The sequence below is a fragment of the Hemiscyllium ocellatum genome, chromosome 11 (genome assembly GCF_020745735.1).
Source record: "Hemiscyllium ocellatum isolate sHemOce1 chromosome 11, sHemOce1.pat.X.cur, whole genome shotgun sequence".
NCBI lineage: Eukaryota > Metazoa > Chordata > Chondrichthyes > Orectolobiformes > Hemiscylliidae > Hemiscyllium > Hemiscyllium ocellatum.
The window spans coordinates 99,272,705-99,299,565 of record NC_083411.1 but is presented as its reverse complement, the minus strand read 5'-3'; the positions used below and the strand labels follow the sequence as shown (position 1 = coordinate 99,299,565).

At 41.2% G+C, this 26,861-nt stretch overlaps 1 protein-coding gene and 1 long non-coding RNA gene across 3 annotated transcripts in view; one reads left to right on the top strand and one right to left on the bottom strand.

The window, feature by feature from the left end:
- Nucleotides 1-335: 335 nt before the first annotated feature.
- LOC132820527 (uncharacterized) lies at nucleotides 336-8,258 on the bottom strand. Its single transcript, XR_009645201.1, has 2 exons — nucleotides 8,158-8,258; nucleotides 336-926 (listed from the first exon to the last, which is right to left on the bottom strand). It is a non-coding gene; the product is annotated as an uncharacterized LOC132820527 (long non-coding RNA).
- Nucleotides 8,259-8,330: 72 nt separating this feature from the next.
- Nucleotides 8,331-26,861, top strand: part of rab41 (RAB41, member RAS oncogene family) — a 54,515-nt gene continuing 35,984 nt past the window's right edge. The window contains exons 1-2 of one of the 2 annotated variants that reach the window (XM_060832757.1): nucleotides 8,331-8,495; nucleotides 22,499-22,557. In XM_060832757.1, coding sequence (XP_060688740.1) covers nucleotides 8,423-8,495; nucleotides 22,499-22,557 — 132 coding nt within the window. In that variant the 5' untranslated portion in view covers nucleotides 8,331-8,422. The remainder of the gene's footprint in view (nucleotides 8,496-22,498; nucleotides 22,558-26,861) is intronic. The other variant, XM_060832756.1, reaches the window with a different exon arrangement.

The window sequence follows — 26,861 nt, the reverse complement described above, 5'->3', positions numbered from 1 at the left end:
GGTTTTTTAAGGCTACCATGATCCCATAGGAAATGGCATCACCACAGGAAATGACATCACCAATCCAAGGAAACCCAAATACATAAACAGAAAATGGATTACACTACCAGTGCTTCACCTGGAGGCTCACTGAAGATGTTACATAGTATGGTGACAAATGTCTGAAAATGAACCTTCCAGCTCAGCGAGCAAGCCTACATCCAGTACCTCAACCTGAGCTACAAATCTTCTCAAACCACCTGATGAAGGAGCAGCGCTCCAAAAGCTAGTACTTCCAAATTAACCTGTTGGACTATGAGTTGGTGTTATGTAATTTTTAAACAAATAACATCAGCAGGGATCATCTCTTTTTATTGGTGGAAATATTGAAAGCAAGAATACACAGATTTCACATGATGAACAAAAATAAAGCCATGATAACTTGAGAAAAACCTTTTTTAAAATGCAGCAGTATTTAGCATTTGGCAAGGAGGGGTGAAGGCAGATTCAATTGAGGCATTCAAGAGGGAATTGGATCATGAACAGAAAAAGTAAAATATACAGGTACATGGAGATGGCACAGTCATGATCTCACTAAATAGTGCAGCAGGCTCAATGGCCTACATCTGCTTCCACATCTTATGTGGCACCATTCAAATGCCTTCTCAAACTTCTACAGCACAGCCACAAGCTCCATTTATCCACATTATTTGTTACATAACATTGTCAAATCTCCAAAAAGTTAGTCAAATCTAATTTCCTTTTCATAAAGCCACGTTGATGTTACATGATTGCATTTAGGTTTTCAAATGCTTTATTATATCCTCTTGAAGATTTCAGCATTTTTTCTATGAGAGTTGTTAATCTGTAGTTTCTTGCTTTGTCTCCCTCCCTCCTCCACGTCCTGGAGTAGGAAGTCACCTTTGTTATTTTCCAATAGATGTGACCTTTCCAGAATGTAGGAAATTTTGGAAAATTAATATCAATTCATCTACTATTTTAGCATCAACTTCTTCTAAAAGCCTAGGATGAAGTCTTCGGGATATGGGGGACTGGTCAGCTTTTAGTTCATATTTTGAGTACCATTTACATCGTAATTGCAATTATTTTAAGTTTCTCCCTCACACCTACCCATTTGCAATTATTTGTATTTAATATAGCGAAGACTGATGCAAATGTCTGTTCATTTCTTTTGTCATTTCCTTACTGTTCATTATTCCCCAGACTTCCTCTAAAGAGAACCAACATTCATTTAACATATTCCTTTCCTTTTCAAACACCTGCCTAAAACTACCTTTATATTTAGGGTGTTTAAGAAGATTAGTAGCCCGGGTTGTGGATGAGGTTGTTGACTTGCTCACTGAGCTGGTGAGTTTGTTTGCAAACGTTTCATCATCATTCTAGGTAACATCATCAGGACACCTCCAGTGAAGCAATGTTGTTCTGTCCCACTTTATGTGTCTATTTCTGCTTGGGTTGGTGGTGTCATTTCCGGTTTTGTTGTTGGTTCTCTTTCTTAGTGTTTGGTATATGGAGTACAAATCTTCATTTGTTAATGGAGTTCTGTGTTGAGTGCCAGCATTTCAGGAATTCCCATGCATGTCTCTGTCTGGCTTGTCCTAGGAAGGATACATTGTCCCTGTCGAATTGGTGTTCTTCATTGTCTGTCTGTGTGAAGGGATACAAGTGATAGTTGGTCATGGCTGTTGGTGTCTAATTGGTGTTTGTATTCCCTGATGGCTAATCTCCTTCCTGTTTACCCGAAGTTTGGCACTCAACTTGGAACTCCATTAACAAACATGTAGATTTGGATCCTGTATAGCAACCACTAAGAAACAGAACCAACAACAAAAGTAGAAATTACACCACCCATCCTGGGAGATGCAGACAATAAATAGCATGCAGGACAGAACACTAACGCATCATCAGAACGCACTGACAATGTTACCTAGCATGGTGATGAAATATCTACAAACAAACATACCAGCTCAGTGAGAAAGTCAACAAACAATTTTTATACTTCAAGTTTATTTTCTTGCTGAAATGTTCCTACTGAAAATGTGTTGCTGGTCAAAGCACAGCAGGCCTTTGACCAGCAACACATTTTCAGCTGTGATCTCCAGCATCTGCAGACCTCATTTTTTACTGAAATGTTCCTACTCCTAGTATTCTGAGGTATCTCCTTAAATTTCTGCTACTGTGTTGCGACTGATCTGTCCAATAACTTTCCAGTTCACTTTAGCCAACTGTATCTGTGCCCTTATAATTAATCATATAGAAATTCAAAACAGTAATCTTAAATCCATTCCTTTCGATGGGTTGAATGGTCTATTTTTGTTCCTCTCTTCCCTCAAACTGAATGTGGTATTCAATCATATTATGATCACTGCTATAATGACTTCACTATAACGTAATTTATTACTCCTGTCTCATTGCATATTACCAGATTTAATACAGCCAGTTCTCTGGATGGCTCTGCAACATACTGCTCTAATAAATGTCCCTGAAAACACTCTAGGAAGTCATTGTTCAGGCTACCTTTTCCAATTGGATTCATCTATCTGTGGATTAAAATAATTCATGATTATCGCTGTACCTTTTTTACAAAACCTATTATTTTTTTCCTGTATAGTACATTCTGAAGTGTGCTTACCTTGAGGCCTGTATACCACACCCACAAGCAAGTATTTACCTTCAAAATTATTATCTCTATCAAATATGATTCTACATTTTGATCTCCAGAACTAAGTTCATCCCTCTCTATTGCACATGAATAAGGTGAATAATCAAGGTCTTTTCCTTAGGGTGGGGGAGAACAAAACTAGAGGGCATAGGTTTAAGGTGATGGGAAAGATTTAAAGAGACCTGAGGGACAAATTTTGCACACAGGGTGGCTTGTATGTGGAATGAGCTGCCAGAGAAAGTGGTAGAGGCAGGTATAGTTGCAATACTTAAAAGCCATATGGACAGGTACATGAATAGGAAAGGTTTAGTTAACTAACAGGCAAGTGTTAGTTTGGAAAACATCTTTGGCATGGACGAGTTGGACTGAAAGGTCTGCTTCTTTGCTGTATGACTCTACAGCATCCGTAATTAATGGAACTACCCATGATCTTTGCCTGGCTTCTTTCCTTCCTAAATGCCATATACCCTTGAACATTCAGGTCCTAGTCTTTGTCACCTTGCGGACATATTTCTTGTAACGGCAACAGATAACGTGTATTTCTATATTTATGTATTTATTTACATATGCAGTGGCATTTTATTATTTTATCAAAACAACACATGTATTTAAATGCAGAGACTTTAGTTTTGACTTTTTGCAACTTTTGTAACCTCTAATCTGCCAGAGTAACTGTCCCTTCCTCCCAAGCTCTGGTCATCATTTCCCTTATTATTACATTGCTGTCATGCCTTCTCTCAATTCAATTTTTTGTACCTTGTCAAATTTGTTCCCTCTCCCTCAGAATTAGTTTATATGTATGAATGAATGTAATCGCAAGTGGTCATCGCATAGATGAAGCACATTTAGGGAGCTAATCTTTCAGGATTAAGTTGCGGAAGGATGAGGGTGTGTGGCAGTGGTGAATGAATAATTGGAATATGAAGAAGTGCAGAGGAAGAGAAAGATTACTGCAATTTCAAGGTTAACGAATGAGAGCCATGTGACGGAGTGGACTTGACAAAATAGAGTGAAGGAGTCAGGATAATGCACACACCAGGATGAATGTGAACATGCAATTATACTCACCTTTCCTGACCTAATTAAGATATTAAAATGTTTTTTCTACACTAAATCCAGGAGCATGATGCTCCTCCTGATGGGGAAGAGCATCACTCTTTGACTCCGCATTCTGCCAGTGTTCCTCTTCTCTTTGGAGAAAGTGAGGATTGCAGATGCTGGAGATCAGAGCTGAAAAATGTGTTGCTGGAAAAGCGCAGCAGGTCAGGCAGAATCCAAGGAGCAAGAGAATCGATGTTTCGGGCATAAGATTCCTGAAGAAGGGCTTATGCCCAAAACTTCGATTCTCCTGCTCCTTGGATGCTGCCTGACCTGCTGTGCTTTTCCAGCAACACATTTTTCAGCTCTTCCTCTTCTCTTTGCCGAACTCTTAACTTGAGATCATGCTATAGGAGGAGAACTAGGCCATTTGGCCCATTGTGTCTGCTCCACCATCATGGATGATATATTATTCAACTCCATTCTCCTGCCTTTTTCTTGCAATCTTTGATCCTCTTACTAATCAAGAATCAATTCATCTCTGTTTTAAATACATTTAATAAGTTGAGCTCCACAATCTCTGTGGCAATGAGTTCTACAGATTCACCACACTCTGGCTGATGAATTCCTATTCATCTCCGTTCTAAACCATCGTCCTTTCATTCTGAGGCTGTGTCCTTGGGCACTTTCTCCAAGATGGCGGCATAGCGTGCAGGCCTCTGCGCAGAACTCACCCGCTCCATCTGCTTTCACATTTTTTTCTTGGTTCACAACATTGCTTTTCTTAATCTACTTACCTTCTGTGGAGAGAATGAGCTAGCACAGGGGAAAGTGAGAGAGTGCATAGAAGAGTAAGAGAGCAAGCCCAATATGGAGGAGAATGAATCAGTGCAGGGTCAGTGAGAAACTCTGGGGAAGAGTGAGCCCAATGTGGAGGAGATCGAACCCTTGTGAGGGATTGCAAGCCCAACATGGCTATGCACTCAAAAAGGACTACAATGTCGAACTTTTAACTTTATTTCTTTATTAAAGGTTTATATTAAGAATGACTTTAATGTTAAACTTTTAACTATATATTTTCTTATTTTTGAACTTTGACCCTAAGATGTTGTATCTAGGTGTCTTTATGCCTAAGTTGACACCAGGAATGGTGATATTGTACACTTTTCACTGTACTCCTGTATCCCTATATTTGAACTGAAAATGTGTTGCTGGAAAAGCGCAGCGGGTCAGGCAGCATCCAAGGAACAGGAGAATTGACGTTTTGGGCATAAGCCCTTCTTCAGGAATCCTTTCCTGAAGAAGGGCTTATGCCCGAAACGTCGATTCTCCTGTTCCTTGGATGCTGCCTGACCTACTGCGCTTTTCCAGCAACACATTTTCAGCTCTGATCTGCAGACCTCACTTTCTCCTCCCTATATTTGAAATCTAATTCTCTAAAATCTAATTCTGTAGTCTCTCCTACTACTGGAAACATCTTCTCCATTTCCACTCCATCCAGGCCTCTCAGTATTTTGTAAATTTCAATGAGATTTCCTGCAACCTCCCCCCCCCCCCCCCACCCCCGCCACCACCACACCCCCAACCCTTCTACATTCCAAGTACAGACCCACATCCTCAACTGCTCCTCATATGGCAAGCCCTCCATCCCTAGGATCATTCTTGTAAACCTCCTCTTGACCCCCTCCAATGCCAGCACAATCTTCCTTGGATAAAATCTGATTGAAGATTTGTAGCTCGGGTGTCCGTTGTTGTGGTTCTGCTCGCCGAGCTGGAAGTTTTTGCTGCAAACGTTTCGTTCCCTGGCTAGGGAACATCATCAGTGCTGTTGGAGCCGCGCGTGAAGCGCTGCTTTGATGTTTCTTCCGGTATTTATATTGGTTTGTTCTTGCCACTTCCGGGTGTCAGTTTCAGCTGTAGTGGTTTGTATATGGTGTCCAGGTCAATGTGTCTGTTGATGGAGTTTGGGGATGAATGCCATGCTTCTAGGAATTTGACTGGGAAAACACCACTATCATAGGACAAGCCAGACAGAGAACAGCCAGAGAATTCCTAGAAGCATGGCATTCATCCCCAAACTCCATCAACAGACACATTGACCTGGACACCATATACAAACCACTACAGCTGAAACTGACACCCGGAAGCGGCAAGAACAAACCAATATAAATACCGGAAGAAACATCAAAGCAGCGCTTCACACGAGGCTCCAACTGATGATGTTCCCTAGCCAGGGAACGAAACGTTTGCAGCAAAAACTTCCAGCTCGGCGAGCAGAACCACAACTTCCTTGGATAGATAGCTGTTCTCAATATTCCAAACATGGTCTGACCAGAGCTTTATATAGTCTCAGTTGATAAGGGTGGCACTGGAAAAGCATAGCAGGTCAGGCAGCATCCGAGAAGCAGGAGAGTCGATGTTTTAGGCATAAGCCTTTCATCGGCACATTCCTGATAAAGAGTTTATGCCTGAAACATCAAGTTTCCTGCTCCTTGGATGCTGCCTGACCTGCTGTGCTTTTCCAGTGCCACCCTTTTCAACTCTGACCTCTCCAGCACCTGCAGTACTTTTTCCTTTATAGCCTCAGTACATACCTGCTCTTGTATGCTAGCCCTCTTGAAGCGAATGCAAGCCTTCCCTAATTTGCCTTCCTAACTGCCAACTGAACCTACATGAAAAGAATCCTCAAATAGGACTCTCAAGTACCTTAGTGTTTCAGATTTCAGAAGCCTTTCCTCATTTAGAAAATAGTTTATCCTTCTATCCTTCCTTATAATTTCCCACATTTTATTCCATCTGTCACTTCATTGCCCACTCTCTTGACCCGCCCAAGTCTTTCTGCAGCCTCCATTTCCACAATACTGTCTATCACTCCACCCATCTTTGTGTCATCTGCAAACTTTGCAACAATACTCTCGGTTCCTTCGTCCAGATTGTTAACATATAATGTGAATAGTTGTGGTCCTAACAGCGACTACTGCAGAACTCCACTAATCACTGGCTACTGTCTTGAAAAAGACCCCTTTACTCCAACTCTCTGCCTTCTGCCAGTCAACAAATCCTCTATCCATGCTACTGCCTTACCCCTAACACTATGGGCTCTTATTTCACAATCTCCTGTGCGTACCTTGTCAAAAGCCTTCTGCAAATCCAAATAGATCACATCTGCTGGCTCTACTTTTCTGACTTGTTTGTTACCTGCTTAAAAAATTCTACCAGATTTGTCAGGCATGACCTGTGCTTGATGAAAGTTGTGGTGATTCAGCCCTATTTTACCATGTACTTCAAAGTACTTTGCAACTGCATCTTTAACAATGGACTCTAACAGGTTTAGGCTAACTGGACTATAATTTCCCATTTTCTGCCTTCTTAAATAGGGCTGTTTCATTAGCCATTTTTCTTTGTCCCATCCTCTGAGACCCTCCCTGACTCCAGTGATTTCTGAAACATCACCACCAAAGCTACCACAATCCTTTCAAATACTTCCTTCAGAACTCTGGGTTGTAGTCCACCTCGTTCAGGTGATTTATCCACCTCCAGACCTTTCAGCTTCCCCAGTACGTTCACTTCAGTAATGTTCACTACAATCACATCTTCCCCCTGATATTTTTCATGTCAGCTACTAGTGTCTTTCACCATGAAGACTGATGCTAAGTATCTATTCAGTTCCTCCGCCATTTCTTTATTCCCCATTACTAGTTCTTCAGCCTCATTTTCCAGCAGTCCAATGTCCGCTCTTGCATTTATATATCTGAAAAAAAAGTGCAATCATCTTTCATGTAACTAGCTAGCTTGCTCTTTTGTTTTATCTTCTATTCCTTGATTGCTTTTTTTTGGTTGTCCTCTGCTGTTTTTTAAAAGGGTTCCAAATCCTCTGGCTTCCCCCTAACTGTCTCCACACTTTACGCCTTTTACTTTTGGTTTGCTCCTTTAAATACTGCAGGTAAAATTGTGATTGTGCAGTTGAATGGCCACATTAATGTGAAACTTAGGAAGTAAAATGGTAGTGTAGTCCTGTGCTTAAATGTCACAACCCAAAAAAGTGTTGAACTTGATTTCCCCCCATACCAGACATCCCTTCCCAGATGTTTCCACGCCTGCTGCTGAATATTTCTAGTGTTTTCTGTTTTTATATCAGATCCCAGCATCCACAGGATTTTGCTTTTGTCACTAGTTTAAGATGGAGTCCTTGCTGGGCTGGGAGGACACAGGGCTGGCAAGTTAACTGGGTGTGGGCAGCAGAGTTTTGGCGCAACTTAAAATTATTTTTTTGTAGAATGTTTTTCCATTAATATAAAGGAAGTAGGAATTGAAAATAAGTCCCTGTTCACCGTGTGGACATGGTTAGCCAGCCCCAGTTACAGGCCAGCCACTCGGGTTCCCTATGGGCGTGGCCATTCTTCACTCCCTCATACTTTCCTCACCTTACGCACAACAAAGTTGCACAAATGCAGTACCTTTACACGGGACACACATCCCGAGACGCTCCACAACATTACACACGCGAAAAACCCTTCCTCGCTGCCCTTTAAAACCCCGAGATCGTCCTCCGCATGGAGACCTACCACGTGACCTCTCCCGGTCGCCACGGCAACGTGACGGGGAGCGGGGCGGGTCCGGCGGAAGTGACGCACTTGTTGCTGCGGTGACGGGTTGCCTTGCTGCTCGGACGGTTTCGCTCGCCTCCCTTTCGCCTTCAGCAGCACCACCACCACCATCATCATGTCCGGCGGCGGCGGAGAGTTCGGGAATCCTCTGCGCAAGTTTAAGCTCGTCTTCCTGGGCGAACAGAGCGGTGAGTGAGCAGCCTGGGCCTGCAGCTCGGGGCTGTCCTCAGCGAAAGGCTGCCCTGCGGCGGCGGCGGCAGCATCCGGGCCTTTCCGTCAGGCCCTGCGGCTGGAAAGGCCCGGATTACCCCTGGCATCGCTTGGAGCAGGAGGCCGCCTCAGTGAGCCTCCGGTCTGACAGCACTGACCCCACCGAAAAGACATCGTCTCCTCCTCCTCCGCTCTCCGCCCAGAGGGAAACTTCAGCCTGAAGAGCCTGAGCTCTTATCCCTGTCCCCCCCATCCCTCCCTCCAGTGTCGCTTATAGCGTCCGTCTCTTCCATCGATTGTTTAGGACTTTCCTTCAGGGCCTTAGAGAAAAGGCCTGCTTTGATGTGTTTTACTTTTTCAGTGTGTGTCAGCTGTCATGTCAGTTTGATTAAGGTGCTGGTGACATTTTCTGTACAAAGTTGCAGAAACATTGACCGAGTTGGACAGATTCATCTGGTGCATCCTTCCCTTTTGAGAATTTTTTCGATGAACCAAGTGTTAGGTTGATTGTGCATCTCTCGCTCAGCCTATGGCAGGTTTAGGAATTTTAAGCAAGAATTATTTTTTGCTGTATGGTCAGGTGTGTGCCTCCATTTACAATGAATCTCTGCAGCTGCATATTTCTGGTTGGGAGGGGGGAGATGGTGGATTCTTCTGACAAAGGGTCACAGGATTATATGCACTTCAATAAAGCGTTCGACAAGGTGTCATATGGTAGACTGGTTAGCAAGGTTAGATCTCCAAGGAATACAGACAGAACTATGTATTTGGATACACAACAGGCTGGAGAGTAGAAGACAGAGGGTGGTGGTGGAAGGTTGTTTTTCAGACTGGAGTTCTGTAACCAGTGGAGTGTCACAATGCTCGGTGCTGGGTCCACTACTTTTTGTCATTTATATAAATGATTTGGATATGAGCATTGGAGATATAGGTAGTAAGTTTATAGATGACACCAAAATTGGAGGTGTAGTGGACAGCGAAGAAGGTTACCTCCAATTACAACAGGATATTGATCAGGTGGGCCAATGGGCTGAGAGTGGCAGATGGAATTTAATTTAGACAAACATGAGGTGCTGCGTTTTGGGAAAGCAAATCTTAGCAGGACTTATTCACTTAATGGTAAATTCTTCGGTAGTGTTGCTGAATAAAGAAACCTTGGAGTGCAGGTTCATTGCTCCTTGAAAGTGGAGTTGCAGGTAGGTAGGATAGTGAAGAAGGTGTTTGGTATGCTTTCCTATATTGGTCAGAATATTGAGTGCATGTTACATATGTACAGGACATTAGTTAGGCCACTTTTGGAATATTGTGTGCAATTCTGGTCTCCTTCCTACCAGAAGGATGTTGTGAAACTTGAAAAGGTTCAGAAAAGATTTGCAAGAATGTTGCTAGAGTTGGAGGATTTGAGCTACAGGGAGGAGTTGAATAGGCTGGGGCTGTTGTCCTGGAGCGTCGGAGGCTGAGGGATGACTTTATAGCAGTTTATAAAATCATGAGGGGCATAGAAAGGATAAATAGACAGTGTTTTCCCTGGGGTGGGGTGCGGTCCAGAACTAGAGAGCATAGGTTTCTTGCGAGAGGGGAAAGATATAAAAAAGGACCTAAGAGGCAACTTTTTCACGCAGAGGGTGGTACATGTATGGAATGAGCTGCCAGTGGGAATAGTGGAGGTTAGTATAATTGGAACATTTTAAAAGGCATCTGGATGGGTATATGAATAGGAAGGGTTTGGAGGGATATGTGCTAGGTTCTGGCATGTAGGACTAGATTTGATTGGGACATCTGGTCGGCATGGACAAGTTGGACCAAAGGGTCTATTTTCGTGCTGTACATCTCCATGACTCAACATATTAACTGTTTCTCTGTCAGACCTGCTGAGTTTCTCCAGCAATTTGTTTTTGTTTCAGAATTTCAGAATCTGTAGTTGTTTGCTTTACTAATGAATCAAATTTGCTGCCATCATCTCTTGACAGGACGGTATGCTTTTTGCAGCTTTCCCAAATTTATGCTGCTGTTCTGGATTGGGATTATTAATCCCCCTTTCTATATCTTTTGGTATGAACTGTTGTTCTTTGGCATTGAGTATCAATGGATCTGTGATGTTAGTTCATGGTTGTCCACAACATTTTAACACATTCTTAAAAAAAAATCCTGTTCTTGAACTTTTGTATTGTTAATTTGCAGATTAGTATGCTTTTGCAGAACTTCAGAAATACTTTTTTAGAACTTGCTGACCTGACCTTTGTTTAAACTAGCCGATAGTGACTAATCTATCACTATTGACTGGGCTAAAGTTTTGTAATTGGCTTTCTGGAAGGTCTCAAAGGAGGGTTGTGTATCCATTTCATGTCAATGTCCTTTTTATCTATTGGGAGAGACATATGTATTTCACAAAGAATTGTCATAGTTTTAAATCCACATTCCCACTCAAAGGATGTCTTTGAGACCTCTACTAAGCACGCTCATGTAATTCTCAGTTGGCCTCATTACATATGCACTGCGTCATTACTGCTCCACACTTCAGCTGTCTTGCACTGTACTTGCCACGAGTGGAACCCTTGGATTTCTGCCACCTGCTGCCATATTTAAAGCCCAGCTGTGCACCAGATTATTCACTTACCAGTCAAGAATAACCATTTGCAATACATAGAGAAAGATGAAAACATACAGCTTCTGAGGGGACATGGGTGACATTTCATTTGAAATAGAAGCTCCCATTCATAACTTGCTTGCTACTTTAATTGTCTAATTGACTATTACCACAACCACAGCTCCGAGAATGAATCTACAAAGGTGAGCCATGCTTAACATCTTAAGGTAGATATATGCCACATAATTACAGTAGAATCTCCGAAACCTTGTAACCCAAGCCCACCCTACTCCCCTCAATCAGCAAAGGAAAGCTGCATTGCACATAAGAGCATGTTGGCAATAACTTACTGTACAAGGTTCACTTCACTTCATACCCTTGTGCAGCCTGAGGGACCTTGAATTGTCTTTGAGTTATGGCCCACAGGTGTTACATTTAAAGTCTCCTGTGATTATGACTGCTTCACAAAGATGATAGCCAATTTATAATGACCAGTGACATGTTTGAGATTGCTTGTGCCCAAGGTTTCTATCCCACACAGTTGGTCATTCCATGTGTTTCGATCCAGATTCTATGATTACAGATGTCTTTAGGGGCTCCTCTGGTAGTGGTAGTGTCCCTACACCTGAACTGAGAGGTCTGGATTTAAGGCTTGCCTGATCCAGAGAGGCATGTGATTATATCTGTGAACAGGTTGGTTAGAAAAATTGATGAATAAGAAAAAAAAGTAAAGATATCTTTAACCTGGCCTATGCAAATGCCTGATAATGTCCTTGTGTCTTGAAGGATATCCAGTCACAGTAAAGTAAAGTTAAGCTTATCTCTTCTGTGGCAGTCTTCTTTGATTGGACTGAGAACTACTTTCTTACGTAACATTTGGTTACAGTACGTTGTTTGCTTCGTAAGCTGCTGGCACAAAGCGTGACATTGATTTAGCACAGGACTGTACTGTATAGCCACAAGTTCATATGGATGTTGCTACATTTGAAATGCAATGTTAAAGTGGTCATCTATGTTTTAAGTGAGTTGGAGATCTGCTGTGACATTGTGTGGCTGGTGCATATCCAATGCCAACTTTCATGGAGAAGAGGGACTGTGGGGTGATGCAGGTAGTTAGGTAATTACCCATAGAATGCACCCAGAGATGTGGCACTTTTGGCCAAGATGGAACCCCTGCCCACCCCACCCCCAAAAAAGTGTAAATGGTGAGATGGAGTCACCAGGTACCTGCTTTGACTATCCTGATGGGTGTTAACATTGTCTAATTTGTTTCCTCTGTGGGAGAATAACACATTGCATTTGAAATAGGTGAGAATAGGTAACAATGAGATAATACATGCAAATAGGCCACACGTTGTTCAGGGGCTGGGAGAATTCTGCTCGAAGACCCTCCTCTGGGAAAGACTTACAAAGAATCTCACCCCCTGTAATCATGGGGGATAATAGAGGCTGCATTTCTTTTCATTGGGTAAACTCTTATTTTTTTTTTAAAGAGTGACCCATAGTTTAAAATTTGTCCACCATGGGAAGAGCCTTCAGGATCGTCAGTTCCTTTGCCACTTTTTCTTCTAAACTGGATACAAGCTGAGCCTGACCAGCCTTTTTTCACTAGAAAACCAACCAATTTCAGCTATTGGTCTGTAGATCTTTGTCCTCCTTCCAGTGCATTTAAATTCATAAACAGTGACCAGTACAGTAACACATTATGTATGTAGTCTTGCCAGTGCCCCATATAACAGGCATACTCTCCCTAGTTCTATATTCAGTTCCCCTTGCAAATGATATTTGATTAGCTTTCTCATAACTTGCTGTACATGCATACAGGCCTTTTGTGATTTGTACATGAGGGTATCGAGATCTCTACCTTTCAAAGCTTAGTAATCTCTCGTTTTGATATTATGCTTATTTTTAATCTTCCCTCCAAAATTGGCAATTGCACATTTTCCCACAATATATTGTATTTGTCAGATCTTTGTGCACTCACTTAAGGAGGCTACAAAAAATTATAGGTAGTTAAGTCCACTTCACAACTTAATTATTTTGCCTATCTTTGTGCGATCAGCAAATTTGGCAGCCATCTCTTCACTTAAGTCATTTATATAAATTGTAAACAGTTGAGATCCTCACTCTGACACTTGATCCTCACACCACATCTTGCCAAACTGAACAAGATCCTGTCAGCATGTTTCTGTTAGACAACTGGCAGGCTATAATTTCCGGTATGCTACCTCATACCTCATGAGTTTGATACTCTTCAATAACCTTTGTGGCACTATATCAAATGCTGCCTTGTAATGCAAGTACAATACATTCACTAGTTCACCTTCAACATTGGCCCACGTTTCTCAAAGAACCCCAATAAATTAATTAAATGTTATTTTTCCTTTCATGAAACCAAATAATCAAGCAAATCAACTTGAACACTGGGAAAGATGTTATTAAATTGGAAAAGGTGCAGAAAAGACTTACAAGGGTGTCACTGCAATTGGAAGGGTTGAGTTGTATGGACATGCTGGATAGGTTCGGACCTTTCCCTTGGGAGCATGGGAGGTTGAGGGGTGACCTTTTTAGAGGTTCATAAAGCATGAGGGGCATAGATGTGGTGAATAACCAAGGTCTTTTTGCCAGGGTAGGGAAATATAAAACTAGAGGGCATAGATTTAAAGTGAGAAGTGAAAGATTTAAAAGGGACCTAAGGAACAACAACTTCCACACACACTGTGGTGCGCTTATGGAACGAGTTGCCAGAGGAAGTAGTAGAGATGGATTCAATTGCACCATTTAAAAGATATTTGCACAGGTACATGAGTGGAAAAGGTTTGGAGGAGTATGGGTCAAATACATGCAAACAGGACTAGTTCAATTTAGGAAACTTAGTTCACATCCATGAGTTGGGCAATTGGCCTTTTTCTTTGCTGTATGCCTCTATAACTACTTTAAGTGCCATACAATGATTTTCTTAATAGTTTTTCGCAATTTACCTATGACCGATATTGAATTAACTGGCTTCTTGTTTCTTGCTTTCTATCTTTTTTTGGAATAGACTTACATTTTTCATCTTCTAAACAAATGGAACCTTCCCCAAATCAATGGGCTTTTATACAATTAAAGCCAATGCATCAATTATTTTACTAGCCAATTCTTTTCAGATCCGGGGTGAATATCAGGACCCAGGACTTTTCAGCCTGCAACTCCAATAATTTACTCAGTACCACTTCTCTGGTGATTATAATTTTTACTCCTTCCTATTTCCTGATTTCTTGTTGCTTTTGGCATATTAGTTAAAGTCTCTATATTGAAAACTGAGGCCAAATGCCGATACAATTACAATGCCGAATCTCCTTATTTTCCATCATTAAAATCCCCAGAAACCCTTCCAGTTAGGACCAATGCTCACTTTGTTAACTCTTTTATTGATTTCTGGTAAGCTTTCTCTCACTGTAAATTTTCCACTCTCTTGTCAGTCATTCTTTGCTGTTTTTGATTTTCTGTCCGGTCTTCTGACTTGACACCTGTCTTTGCACATTCACGTGCTTTTATTATCTTCACCTTTTCTTGTTAATCACAATGGTGGTTCCATCCTTGAACTTTTTGTTGTTGAAATGTATCTTTTCGGTGTAAATCTGAAATATCCCCTTAAATGTCTGACATTGCGTTTCTATTGACCCATCTGAGAAAAAGTATAGGAAATGACAGTGCCACAGGAAATGACATCAACCCAAGGAAACCTAAATGTACAAATAGAAAGCAGGACACTAACACCAGTGCTTCACCAGAGACTCACCGATGATGTTACCTAGTTTGGTGACGAAATGTCTGAAAATGAACCTTCCAGCTTAGCGAGCAAACTTACATCCACATCCATCCATTGACGTAACCATTAGCCTAAGTTACAAATTCATTTTAACTAGCTCTGCATTCATGCTCTCATCGTTGTCCTTTGTAACTATTTTAAAGAAGTCTCTATCCATTCCTCTTCCTCAAATTGAATGTAAAATTTGATCATGTAAGCATTGCTACTTCATTATATAATCATTAATTAATCCTGTGTCATTGCATAATACCAAGGATAGGATAACCTGCTTTCTGAATGGCTCCAGAACATAGGGCTTTCTCTGACCTGGACTGCAGAGGTATCTTGTGAACAGATAATTTTCTCTTATTCATTGTAAATCTGTGTTTACTCCTTCAGAATTTTAGCCCGGCAGGCAGGTTGTGTAGCTCTTCCCATTTAACTTTCTTTAGCCAGCTCTCCAAGGTTGTCTTCGTCTCTTTGTAACTCCATTTTTTTTCTAAGTTCCATATACTGTGGTGTTTGGATGGCTCTGACTGTAATGGTCCTATGTGTGTGCCAAATTTATAATAAGTGTCATGCTACATTGTCTGATCCCTTAGTTAAATGTTGCAACTGACATGTAACCAGTACTGTATTGTCTCTGCTCTGAAGAATTAAAAATGCAACAGACTGCAGGAAGAAATCCAAGACTGACTTTTAGTATGTTCCTGAAAAGACTAGCATTATTTTTTGTGTATTTAGTACTTTAACCAGGTACTTTTCTATGCCTTCATAAATTAATCTGTTAAAAGTATCTTGTTTGACGTAAGACTTTCTCACATCTGCACTACGCCATCAGTTGCATGATGGTTGAAATACTGTATATGTATCCAGTCTTCTCTGAATCTTTTTGTCTGTGCTTTTCATATGTTTGACATTTAATGTTTCTTGAATTTATTAAGAAAAATATTATTTGATTGTTATTTATTAAAGCAACAGAATCCTATGCACTTTTAAAATAGCTTCATCAAGTTCAGGAATTGTGAATTTGACATCTCCAAGCATGCTCCTTTTTTTTCACCTTTGATTCTTTTTTCTCAACTTTATTTCTTCTTCCCTAAATATATAATCCCATTTTTTTTCTGCATTAAATTTTATTTGATATTCATCTGGCCATTTTGAATAAAATCCTTTCTGGTTCTTTTGGCAGTTAACCAGTTAATCTACTTGCTTTTTAAATGCATTTAAATTTTGCTTTCTCTCTGTATTCAAGCCCTTACCAATTGTTTTAATTTATGCATTCACAGACTGGTTTTTGGCTAATTGGATTTTGAAGTATTTGAGAACATGTCTTGCTGCATATGGTAACATATTTTAGTAGTTTATGTGGCCATTAAAATATCTTGAGATTAAATTCTGATCTCCTAGTCAGTTCTTCTAGGGTAGTTAGAGCTTATTGTGCCTACTGCTAATTTCCTGTTCATTGGTTATTGACTTAAATAGAATATCTTAAGTTGATCAATAATTGTGTTTCTGAACATTTTCTAAATAACTGAGCATTGCCCTCAATCTTGTCAGTAGACTAATTTAGTAGATTGTAAAGTTATTATTGGGAAAAGTTTAATCTTGTGTAATTATTGTGTAATTACATATTATTCTTTCTGCCATGACTGCTACTTAACCCTAGTAATAAAGTCCAAACTTTTTTTTCCCCCATTTTTCAGTTAGTCAATGTATGGAATCCTTCTTTCATTGTTAATTTTACTGAAATATATTTAGTGATGGCATGCAGAGAGAATTGTTTCATGAATGAACTTCCCATTTCAGTAATTTGACCCCATTCCAGATTTTCCAAATGCTGTGACAGAAGCAGTTTCTTTCATGGCAGATTATTTGGCAACATGCTATGCACCAATAGACAATAGGTGCAGGAGTATGCCATTCTGCCCTTCGAGCCAGCATTACCATTCATTATGATCATGGCTGATCATCCTCAGTATCCTGTTCCTGCCTTATCCCCATAACCCTTGATTCCACTATCCTTAAGAGCTCTATCCAACTCTTTCTTGAAAGTATCCAGAGACTTGGCCTCCACAGCCTTCTGGGGCAGAGCATTCCACACGCCCACCACTCTCTGGGTGAAGGAGTTTCTCCTCAACTCTGTTCTAAATGGCCTACCCCTTATTTTTAAGCTGTGTCCTCTGGTTCGGGACTCATCCATCAGCGGAAACATGCTTCCTGCCTCCGGAGTGTCCAATCCTTTAATAATCTTATACGTCTCAATCAGATCCCCCTCAGCCTTCTAAACACAAGTGTATACAAGTCCAGTCGCTCTAATCTTTCAACGTAAGGTAGTCCTGCCATTCCAGGAATTGACCTCGTGAACCCACGCTGCACTCCCTCAATAGCCAGAATGTCTTTCCTCAAATTTGGAGACCAAAACTGCACACAATGTTCCAGGTGTAGTCTCACTAGGGCCCTGTACAGCTGCAGAAGAACCTCTTTGCTTCTATACTCAATTCCTCTTGTTATGAAGGCCAGCATGCTATTAGCTTTCTTCACTGTACCTGCATGCTTGCTTTCATTAACTGGTGTATAAGAACACCTGGATCTTGTTGTACTGCCCCTTTACCTAACTTGACTCCATTTAGGTAGTCATCTGCCTTCCTGTTCTTGCCACCAAAGTGGATAACCACACATTTATCCACATTAAACTGCATCTTCTATGCATCTGTCCACTCACATAGCCTGTCCAGGTCACCCTGTAATCTCCTAACACCCTCCTCCCGTTTCACCCTGCCATCCAGCTTTGTGTCATCAGCAAATTTGCTAATATTACTTTTAATGCCATCATCTATATCATTAATGTATATTGTAAAAAGCTGCGGTTCCAGCACTGATCCCTGCAGTACCCCACTGGTCACCACCTGCCATTCCGAAAGGGAGCCGTTTATCACGACTGTTTGTTTGTTTTCTGTCAGCCAACCAGTTTTCAATCCGTCAGTATTCTGCCCCCAATACCATGTGCCCTAATTTTGCTCACTAACCTCCTATGTCGGACTTTATCAAAGACTTTCTGAAAGTCCCGGTACACTACATCCACTGGATCTCCCTTGTCCATCTTCAGAGTTACATCCTCAAAAAATTCCAGAAGATTAGTCAAGCATGATTTCCCCTTCATAAATCCATGCTGACTCTGACCTATCCTGTTACTGCTATCCAGATGTGTCGTAATTTCATCCTTTTATGATTGACTCCAGCATCTTTCCCACCACTGAGGCCAGACTAACTGGTCTATAATTCCCTGCTTTCTCTCTCCCTCCTTTCTTAGAGTGGGACAACCTTAGCCACCCTCCAATCTGCAGGAATTGATCCTAAATCTATTGAACGTTGGAAAATGGTTACCAATGCATCCACAATTTCTAGAGGCACCTACTTTAGTACCCTGGGATGTAGACCATCAGGTCTCAGAGACTTATCAGCCTTCAGACCTAACAGTCTCTCCAACGCCATTCCCTGGCAAATATAAATTCCCTTCAGTTCAGGTCCTTCAGCCACTATTACCTTTGGGAGATTGTTTGTGTCTTCCCCAGTGAACACAGATCTGAAGTACCAATTCAACTCTTCTGCCATTTCTTTGTTCCCCATAATATATTCACCTGTTTCTGCCTTCAAGGACCCAATTTTAGTCTTAACCTTTTTTTTCCTTTCACGTACCTAAAAAAGCTTTTACTATCCCCCTTTATATTTTTGACTAGTTCACCTTCGTACCTCTTTTTTTTCTCTGCCTATTTCCTTCTTCGTTATCCTCTGTTGTTCTTTAAAAGCTTCCCAGTCCTCCATTTTCCCAATCATCTTTGCTATGTTATAATTTTACTCTTTTGACTTTGTTTCTTAATTTCCCTCATCAGCCATGCCCACCCCGCCGCCTCTTAGGATCTTTCTTCCTTTTTTGGAATGAACTGATCCTACATCTCCTGCATTATACCCAGAAATACCTGCCATTGTTGCTTCACTGCCATCCCTGCTAGGGTATTGCACCATTGAACTTTGGCCAGCTCCTCCCTCATAGCTCCATAGTTCCCTTTATTCAACTGAAATATTGTCACTTCCGATTGTACCCTCTCCCTTTCAAATTGCAGATTGAAGCTTATTGTATTATGGTCACTATCTCCTAATGGCTCCTTCACTTTGAGGTCCCTGATCAAATCCGGTTCGTTGCACAACACCAGATCCAGAATTGCCTTCTCCCTGGTGGGCTCCAGCGCCAGCAATTCTAAGAATCCATCTCGGAGGTAGTCCACAAATTCCCTTTCTTGGGGTCCAGTACCATCTTAATTCTCCCAGTCTACCTACATGTTGAAATCCTCCAGAACAGCTGTAGTAATATCTTTGCGACAGGCCAATTTCAGCTTCTTATTCAACTTACACCCTACATTCAGACTACTGTTTGGGGGCCTGTAGATAACTCCCATGAGGGTCTTTCTACCCTTAGAATTTCTCAGCTCTATCCGTACTGACTTTACATCCCCTGATTCTAGGTCCTCCCGTGCAAGGGACTGAATATCATTCCTTACCAACAGGGCCACCCCACCCCCTCTGCCTGTCAGTCTGTCCTTAGGATAGCACGTATAGCCTTGAATATTCATTTCCCAGGCCCTGTCCACTTGAAGCTACGTCTCCATTATCCCCACAACATCGTAACTGCCAATTTCCAAATGAGCCTCGAGCTCATCCATTTTATTTCTAGTGCTTCGTGCATTCATATATAATATTTTTAATTTGTTACTGCCCTCATCCTTTCTTCCTATCAATCCCTATTTCACTCAACTTTACAGCATGATCCTTTTTTGAGTTTTCTGCTCCATTGATACCGTTGTCTTTCTTGACTTTTCTTGTTCTAACTTTCCCTTCAATTTCCGTCTTAAACTTCCAGTTTGTCCCCTCCACCCCCCCACCCCACCCCACCCCACCCCTGCTATTTAGTTTAAATACAGCTGTGTTGCAGTAGCAAACCTGCCTGCCAGAATGCTGGTCCCCCACCTATTAAGGTGCAACCCTTTCCTCTTGTATAATTTATCCTTACCGCAAAACATTCCACAGTGATCCAAGAATTTAAATCCTTGCTTCCTGCGCCAGTTCCCTAGCCATGCATTCAACTCCATTTTCTCCCTGTTCCTGACCCCTCCAGCCTGAGGAACTGGAAGCAAACAGGAGATAACCACCCTGGACGTCTCTGCTTTTCAGCTTTCTTCCGAGTTCTCCGAAGTCCCAGGTAGAATGTCCTTCCTCTTCTTCCTGACATCATTTGTGCTGAGATGTACCACCACCTCTGGCTGTTCACCTTCGCCCTTGAGAATTTCCTGCACTGTCTGCGATGTCCTTAATCCTGGCACCAGGAACACAACACACCATCCTCAAATCCCACTTGTTGCCACAGAAACCTCGTTCAGTTCCTCTCACTATGGAGTCCCCTGTTACCACGGCTCTTGTGTATGTCTGACTCTTCGGCTCTGCCTCCACGCCAACTTTTAATTGGCAGACCTGACAGCCTCACGGACTTTGTGTCGTCTGTCTCTACTGTTTGCAAAAGATTCAACCTGTTCCTGCAGTGAGTTTCATTGGGACTCTGAGTTCTCTAATTATCTAAAGGAGCAATTTATATCCATCTTACCTTGAAGAGTTTTAATCATTTTGTTTTAGAACACATATGTAGGTTGGTGTTTTTTCTTTTCCTTTTTTTTAAACTTCTATCACTTCATAAAAATGCCTGTATCGGACTGTTCCTTCAGAAAATGTAGAATATTATTTTTCATTTTTGAGGATGCAAATTGTTTCTGAAAGTCATTGGAATCATCTTTCACATTGGGGCCTCAGTTTGAATTCAGCTTAGCAAAAGTGAGGACTGCAGATGCTGGAAACCAGAGTCTAGAATAGAGTGGTGCTGGAAAAGCACAGCAGGTCAGGCAGCATCCGAGGAGCAGGGAAATCGACGTTTCGGGCAAAAGCCCTTCATCAGGAATTCAGCTTAGGCTAGTTGCTGTCTTAGACAAGGAATAAGGTAACATTATTCAGAAAAGGCATACTTAAAGACCTGGTAATTGCTGTACGCTTAACTATTTTGCAGCTGTAAAATTTTAAGGTTCACACTTTCTGACCAGACAAAGGGTAAAAGTAAGCAGCACTTCAAAAAAACAAATTAGTAGTTGGGTTTACATCAAACTGTGTTAAACTAACTAATAATTCCCTTACACCTGTTTGTTGAGCATACTAATGTAATGTCTGTTGTATAATGTCCTGTTCAGTGACACACTATAAAGTGCAGTGTTGGATCCCTTGCTGTTTGTAGTGTACATTAATGATCTAGACATTAATGTCAGTTTTGATCAGTAAGTTTGCAAATGACATGAATTTGTGTCATAGTGAGGAGGAAAGGCATATACTGGCTCAGTGGTTAGCACTGTGACTTCTCAGCACCAGGGTCCCAGGTTCAATTCCAGCCTCTGGTGACTGAGAGTTTGCATGTTCTCCCCATGTCTGTGTGGGTTTCCTCCGGGTGCTCCTATTTCCTCCCACAGTCCAAAGATGTGCAGATCAGGTGAATTGGCCATGCTAAATTGCCCATAGTGTTAGGTGCATTGGTCAGACGGAAATGGCTCTGGGTGGGTTACTGTTCGGAGGGTCGGTGTGGACTGGTTGGGCTGAAGGGCCTGCTTCCAAACTAATCTAATCTGAAAAAATACTGCAGGACATTATAGGCTGATCAGATGGGTAGTACTTGGGAAATTGAATTTAAAATGTGAGCTAATACATTTTTAGGAAGACTAGGTGAGGGATGAATTGTTAGACCCTGGGAAATACAGAGGATCTATGCACATGTCTACAGATCGTTGAAGGCAGTAGGACAAGTGGATAGGTGATTGAAAGCATAAGGGATATGGCATCTCTTAGTCAAAGCAGTGATTACGAGAGCAGGTAGGTAATGATGGAGCTGGGTAAGACATAGGCTACAGTCGTAGTACAGTGCAATTCTAATTGCCACACTACAGGAGGGATGTATTTACTCTGGAGAAGGGTGCAAGGGAGATTCGCCAGGTGGGTCAGCTATGAAAGAAACTAGATATTTTCTTTATTGCAGGGAAAGCTGAGTGGGAATGGACCTGATGAGATGTAAAAAATTATGAGGAACATAATGTGAATAGGAAGAACCTTATCCCCTTAGGACAAGGTTCTAAGCATTTAGATTATCAAGTGAAATGCTATTCCTTGCAGGTTAAGTGCTTGAAAATGTGACTATAGTAGATAAGTATTTGATGACCAGTGTGGATATTATTGGCTGAAGGGCTTCTTTCCACACTTGATGCCATGGCATATGGAGTTCATATGTCTAAGGCAACTTTCAGTAGCCCTATGCAAACTTTTATTTCTCCATGCCATAAGAGAAAAGTATTTGCATTGCAACTGAAGTTATCTATTATCTTCTGTATTAGTTTCCTGGCAGATCTTTTACTTTTTTATTTCCTTGTAATGTATGATTTTTGTTTTTTTTTGTGAAGTACCTACCTTTTTGAGTTGTAAAAGTATATTTACTAATTTGTGAATTGTTCTTTCTGTTGCAGTTGGAAAAACATCACTGATAACTAGGTTCATGTATGACAGTTTTGACAACACCTACCAGGTGAGTGACACATTCGACAAGTCTCTCTTTATTTAAAAAATATGAATAGCTGAGCTTCATGCTTTGTGTGTTAATGAGACATCAGGTCTTGTAAACAAACAACAAAAGGTTTTGTTAAAAATAGCCATATACAAGGCATTTTAAGAGGAAACATCTCACTTGGAGCCTAACAAACCCCAGCTTCAGTCATTTGATCTGATTTTACTGAGAGAATTCCTTTTGCTTATAGATATAGTTATGTTTAATTAGCCTGTTTGGATATGTTATAAAACACTACTAAGGTTGGTGGGATGTGAACCTGGACCACCATAAGATCTTTGTGCTTGTTATTATACATAAATAAAGGTACAATTCAGTTGCACTATGCTGAATATTTATTATTCCTTGCACAGACTAAGGAAGGGATATATCAAAGTCCAGATATTTTATGAATAGGCTGGAGACTGTTACTATGAGTGTTTTTTTTCCACTCTTCTGTGAGCTGTGGTTGTCACTGACGGGGCAAGTATTCATTGCATGCCCTAATTGCTCTTGAACTGAGTAGTTGATGCGTTTTCAGAGGGTACTTAACAGTCAACCACAATGTGAATCTGAAGTTAAATACAGGCCAGATCAGGTAAGAATAGCAGGTTTCATTCCTAAAGAAGATTTTAGATTAGATTACTTAGTGTGGAAACAGGCCCTTTAGCCCAATTAACCCACATCGACCCTCCGAAGTGCAACCCATTCGGACCCATTCCCCTACATTTACCCCTTCACCTAATACTACGGGCAATTTAGCACGGCCAATTCATCTAACCTGCAAATCTTTGGACTGTGGGAGGAAAGTGGAGCACCTGGAGGAAACCCACGCAGACACGGGGAGAATGTGCAAACTCCGCACAGACAGTCGCCTGAGGCAGGAATTGAACCTGGGTCTCTGGCGCTGTGAGGCAGCAGTGCTAACCACAGTTTGATTTTCCAAAAAAAAACAACCTATCATGATTTCGCGGTTACGCTTTTTGAAACAAGCTTTCATTTCCAGTTTTGATCACTTTGAATTTCAATTTCAAGTAAATCTGAAACCAAACTGTCACAGGAGATATTGAGACCAGTGAGTAAAATCTCCATCAAAAGAGAGAGATTTTAAAGAGTAAAGAAAAGAATGAAGTAATTTCAGAAGGAAATTTCGGAGTTTGGGCTGAGCATGGTATCATAGTTTCTGAGGGTGAAATTAAAATCAGCAAACACGCAGAGGCCAAAATTTGGGAAGCACAGATATCTTTGAATGAGTTGGAGATAGCTTTGTTAATAAATGGATTTGTTTGCTCCTATGATCTTGGTTAGCCATGAAAATTTTCAACAAGCTAGTTGAGTCCGGGGAGGTGTTTAAGGTACTAAGCAAGAAACTGTCTATGGATTATCCATGTTTGATCCTGTAGCTCTCATGGCTTTTGATTGCATGATCTCTCTTGGGCAGAGGTGCCAATGGCCATTTGGTTTGACATAGGTTTTCAAATAAAGTTTGCTATTGAAATTAAATTTTGTTTTTCAGTATCTATATTCTTAATCAGTACCGGACTGAAAATCACTTTGTGCTTTTGATTCATAAGGAATGTTCTTTAATCTTGGAGCGTTACGATTTAGTTATTTTGCTTCATGAAAACTCATCCTATTTACTGCTGGCCTTTTTACATACCATTTCTGGAATGTGTTGATACCTATAATCATAGATGCTTAATGGAACTTCAGTAAACTGAAAGGGAGCAAGCTTGGCCTGATTCTTGTCCAAAAGTCTCCTGAGCTTTGAAATGGATTACATTGAGTCATAGTCTTCTCTGTTCTAAAAAAGTATTGATTAGTAATACAGTTTCACAGTCAGTCCCTGCTTGAGTAAACTGATGCTTGGACAAGTTGGCAACTTGTGCACAGATAGTTGGAGGTTTGGGGAGAATTGCTGGATGTTTGGCAGTATCTGACTTTGGAAATGAGCAGTTGCGGATGGTTTATTGGGAGCTGTCAACCAGTGAACTACGATTCAGCTGTTTCTCTTTCTCAGTATTAATCAAGTTCTGTATTACCAAGCAACCACCTATGTAAAGAAATAACCTATTGGTCTGTCAATCCATATAATTCCATTATGCATCTTCAACGCTCCTATTAAAAACACTTAAGGGGACTAAATTTGTCAGCATACAAAAATGGAACTAAGATCAAAATTCTGGATTAATCCATGCCAGTTTCTGATACAGGTCACAGATTAACTAGACGCAGACTCATTATTTCAAAGCTTTGTGTCTTGCCAGAATGATGATGTTAGTTCATTGATTATCTGGGTGTAGAAGCAAAAGGCTAATTTGGGTAACCAGTAAACTGGGGTGCATTGCAATTAGAGCATATGTTGGCAGTTGTGCAGAATCTGACTCCCACCTCAGATTCCTCGAAGAATGGCAAAATATTTGATGCTGCAGTCTCCAAGGTATTTGAACTCTATATACTGAATATCTTTGTGAAGGATATGGAAAGAAGGTATGTTCAGAATTCAATTTGGGGGTCAATGCCAAGAACTTAGATGCAGTGCTAAAAGTTATTCAGTCATTTTTTGAGTGGTTCAGGTCAGTGAATTTAACCTCATCAGGTGTCATGTTCCCAAAAATTGTACCACTAGCTTTAGGCAATGCTAAACTTATGTTAATATCACTTCCCTAAAAACAATATCTGTTTATCTGGCTCATAACTGGCATTCAAATCCTGCATTGCACCTTCCCACATTTAATACTGCTGCAAGTCTTGCACCTACATCTTAAAGCTTGTACACACTACCAGCTACTCAGCCATGGCAGCAACGTCGGCCAATCAGATTGCACAGCGCAGACTGAAATGCTTCCTATGGGTAAAGACTTCTATGCAGAAAAATCCAAACAGGCTTGAATGTTAGAATTCCCGTAAGGGGGACAATGCTGTTGTGGCTCGTAGCAGGAATTATATCCTCATGCCCGACCCTTCTCTTTTGTTTTATCCCACCTCTCCCTCACCCTATGAACTTATCTGACAGACAGCAAGTTATTCTTTCTGCAATCTGTTGCCCATTCCACAATCTACACACATGCCCCTTCTCCTTTCAGATACTTGAAGTGCAAGCTGGCTAGTGGAGGAATTGAGAAAACCATGATGATGAAAATGCAGTTTAATTAAATATAGTGACTGAGTCACCAGTTCAGATATTGACACTACGTTTAATGTAAAGGTGACATCTGCATGTGGGGAAACGCTAGGCACAAGCGGTCTGCAACTAATGCAGGATTAGCACAGGTACTGGTTAATCGAGGGAGAGTTCACAAATGGGCCCTGTTATAGGGGGCATTGTTGAGCATTTTGATGTCTACAAAAGAACACTAATGGGTACACATAAATAACTGCTTGATACATTGGGATGCCTGTGGGGGAAAACCTGCAGTTGATGTCAAGGAGCATGAGGGAGACTGCACCAAATTGGCAAAGAGCTTACTGCAGTGCTGTTGTGGAAACTTGCACAATGGTCACCCTGACTGGATTACAGTATTCAGTAGGATTTGTAGGGTCGTTCAGCAATCTACAACTTGTCCAATAGATTTCTAAGGATTGCTGAGGCAAAGCCACCCATGTAGTCCACAACTGGGCTTCTAAGTGCAGATGCAAATGTGTTGCTGGTCAAAGCACAGCAGGTCAGGCAGCATCTCAGGAATAGAGAATTCGACGTTTCGAGCATAGGCTTATGCTCGAAACGTCGAATTCTCTATTCCTGAGATGCTGCCTGACCTGCTGTGCTTTGACCAGCAACACACTTGCAGCTGTGATCTCCAGCATCTGCAGACCTCATTTTTTACTTCTAAATGCAGATGTGCTCATGGTTACTTTACAAGGTCATCTGCACTGAAAGCCAGCAGCTTTCCATCAGATGTGCTATGATGCAATGTATGGCTGTACTAGCATACAAAAAATGCTCAAGGGAATTTAGTATACTGTTAGTTTGAAAAGTGGCATTGAAACTTGCTTCTGAATTTTTTTTAGTTGGCATTTATTTTTGGCTTAATGGCAAAGTGCATGTTATAATGTTTAATCACAGGAAAGGTAAGATTTGGGAATGTTTGGTGAGCATAGACCTAGCATTGCAGTTACTGGTTGTTTACTTGGATGAGAGTAGCAATCTAGGTTACCCCCACCTAATAGTGGCTGGCAAAGGCAATCCCCTTTATAATAGTGAGATTGTGCTGATTTTAATGATGAGCAGCAGGAGCATCACTTAATTTTTCAATGATCTGCTTGTATAGCAGCATTGCATACAA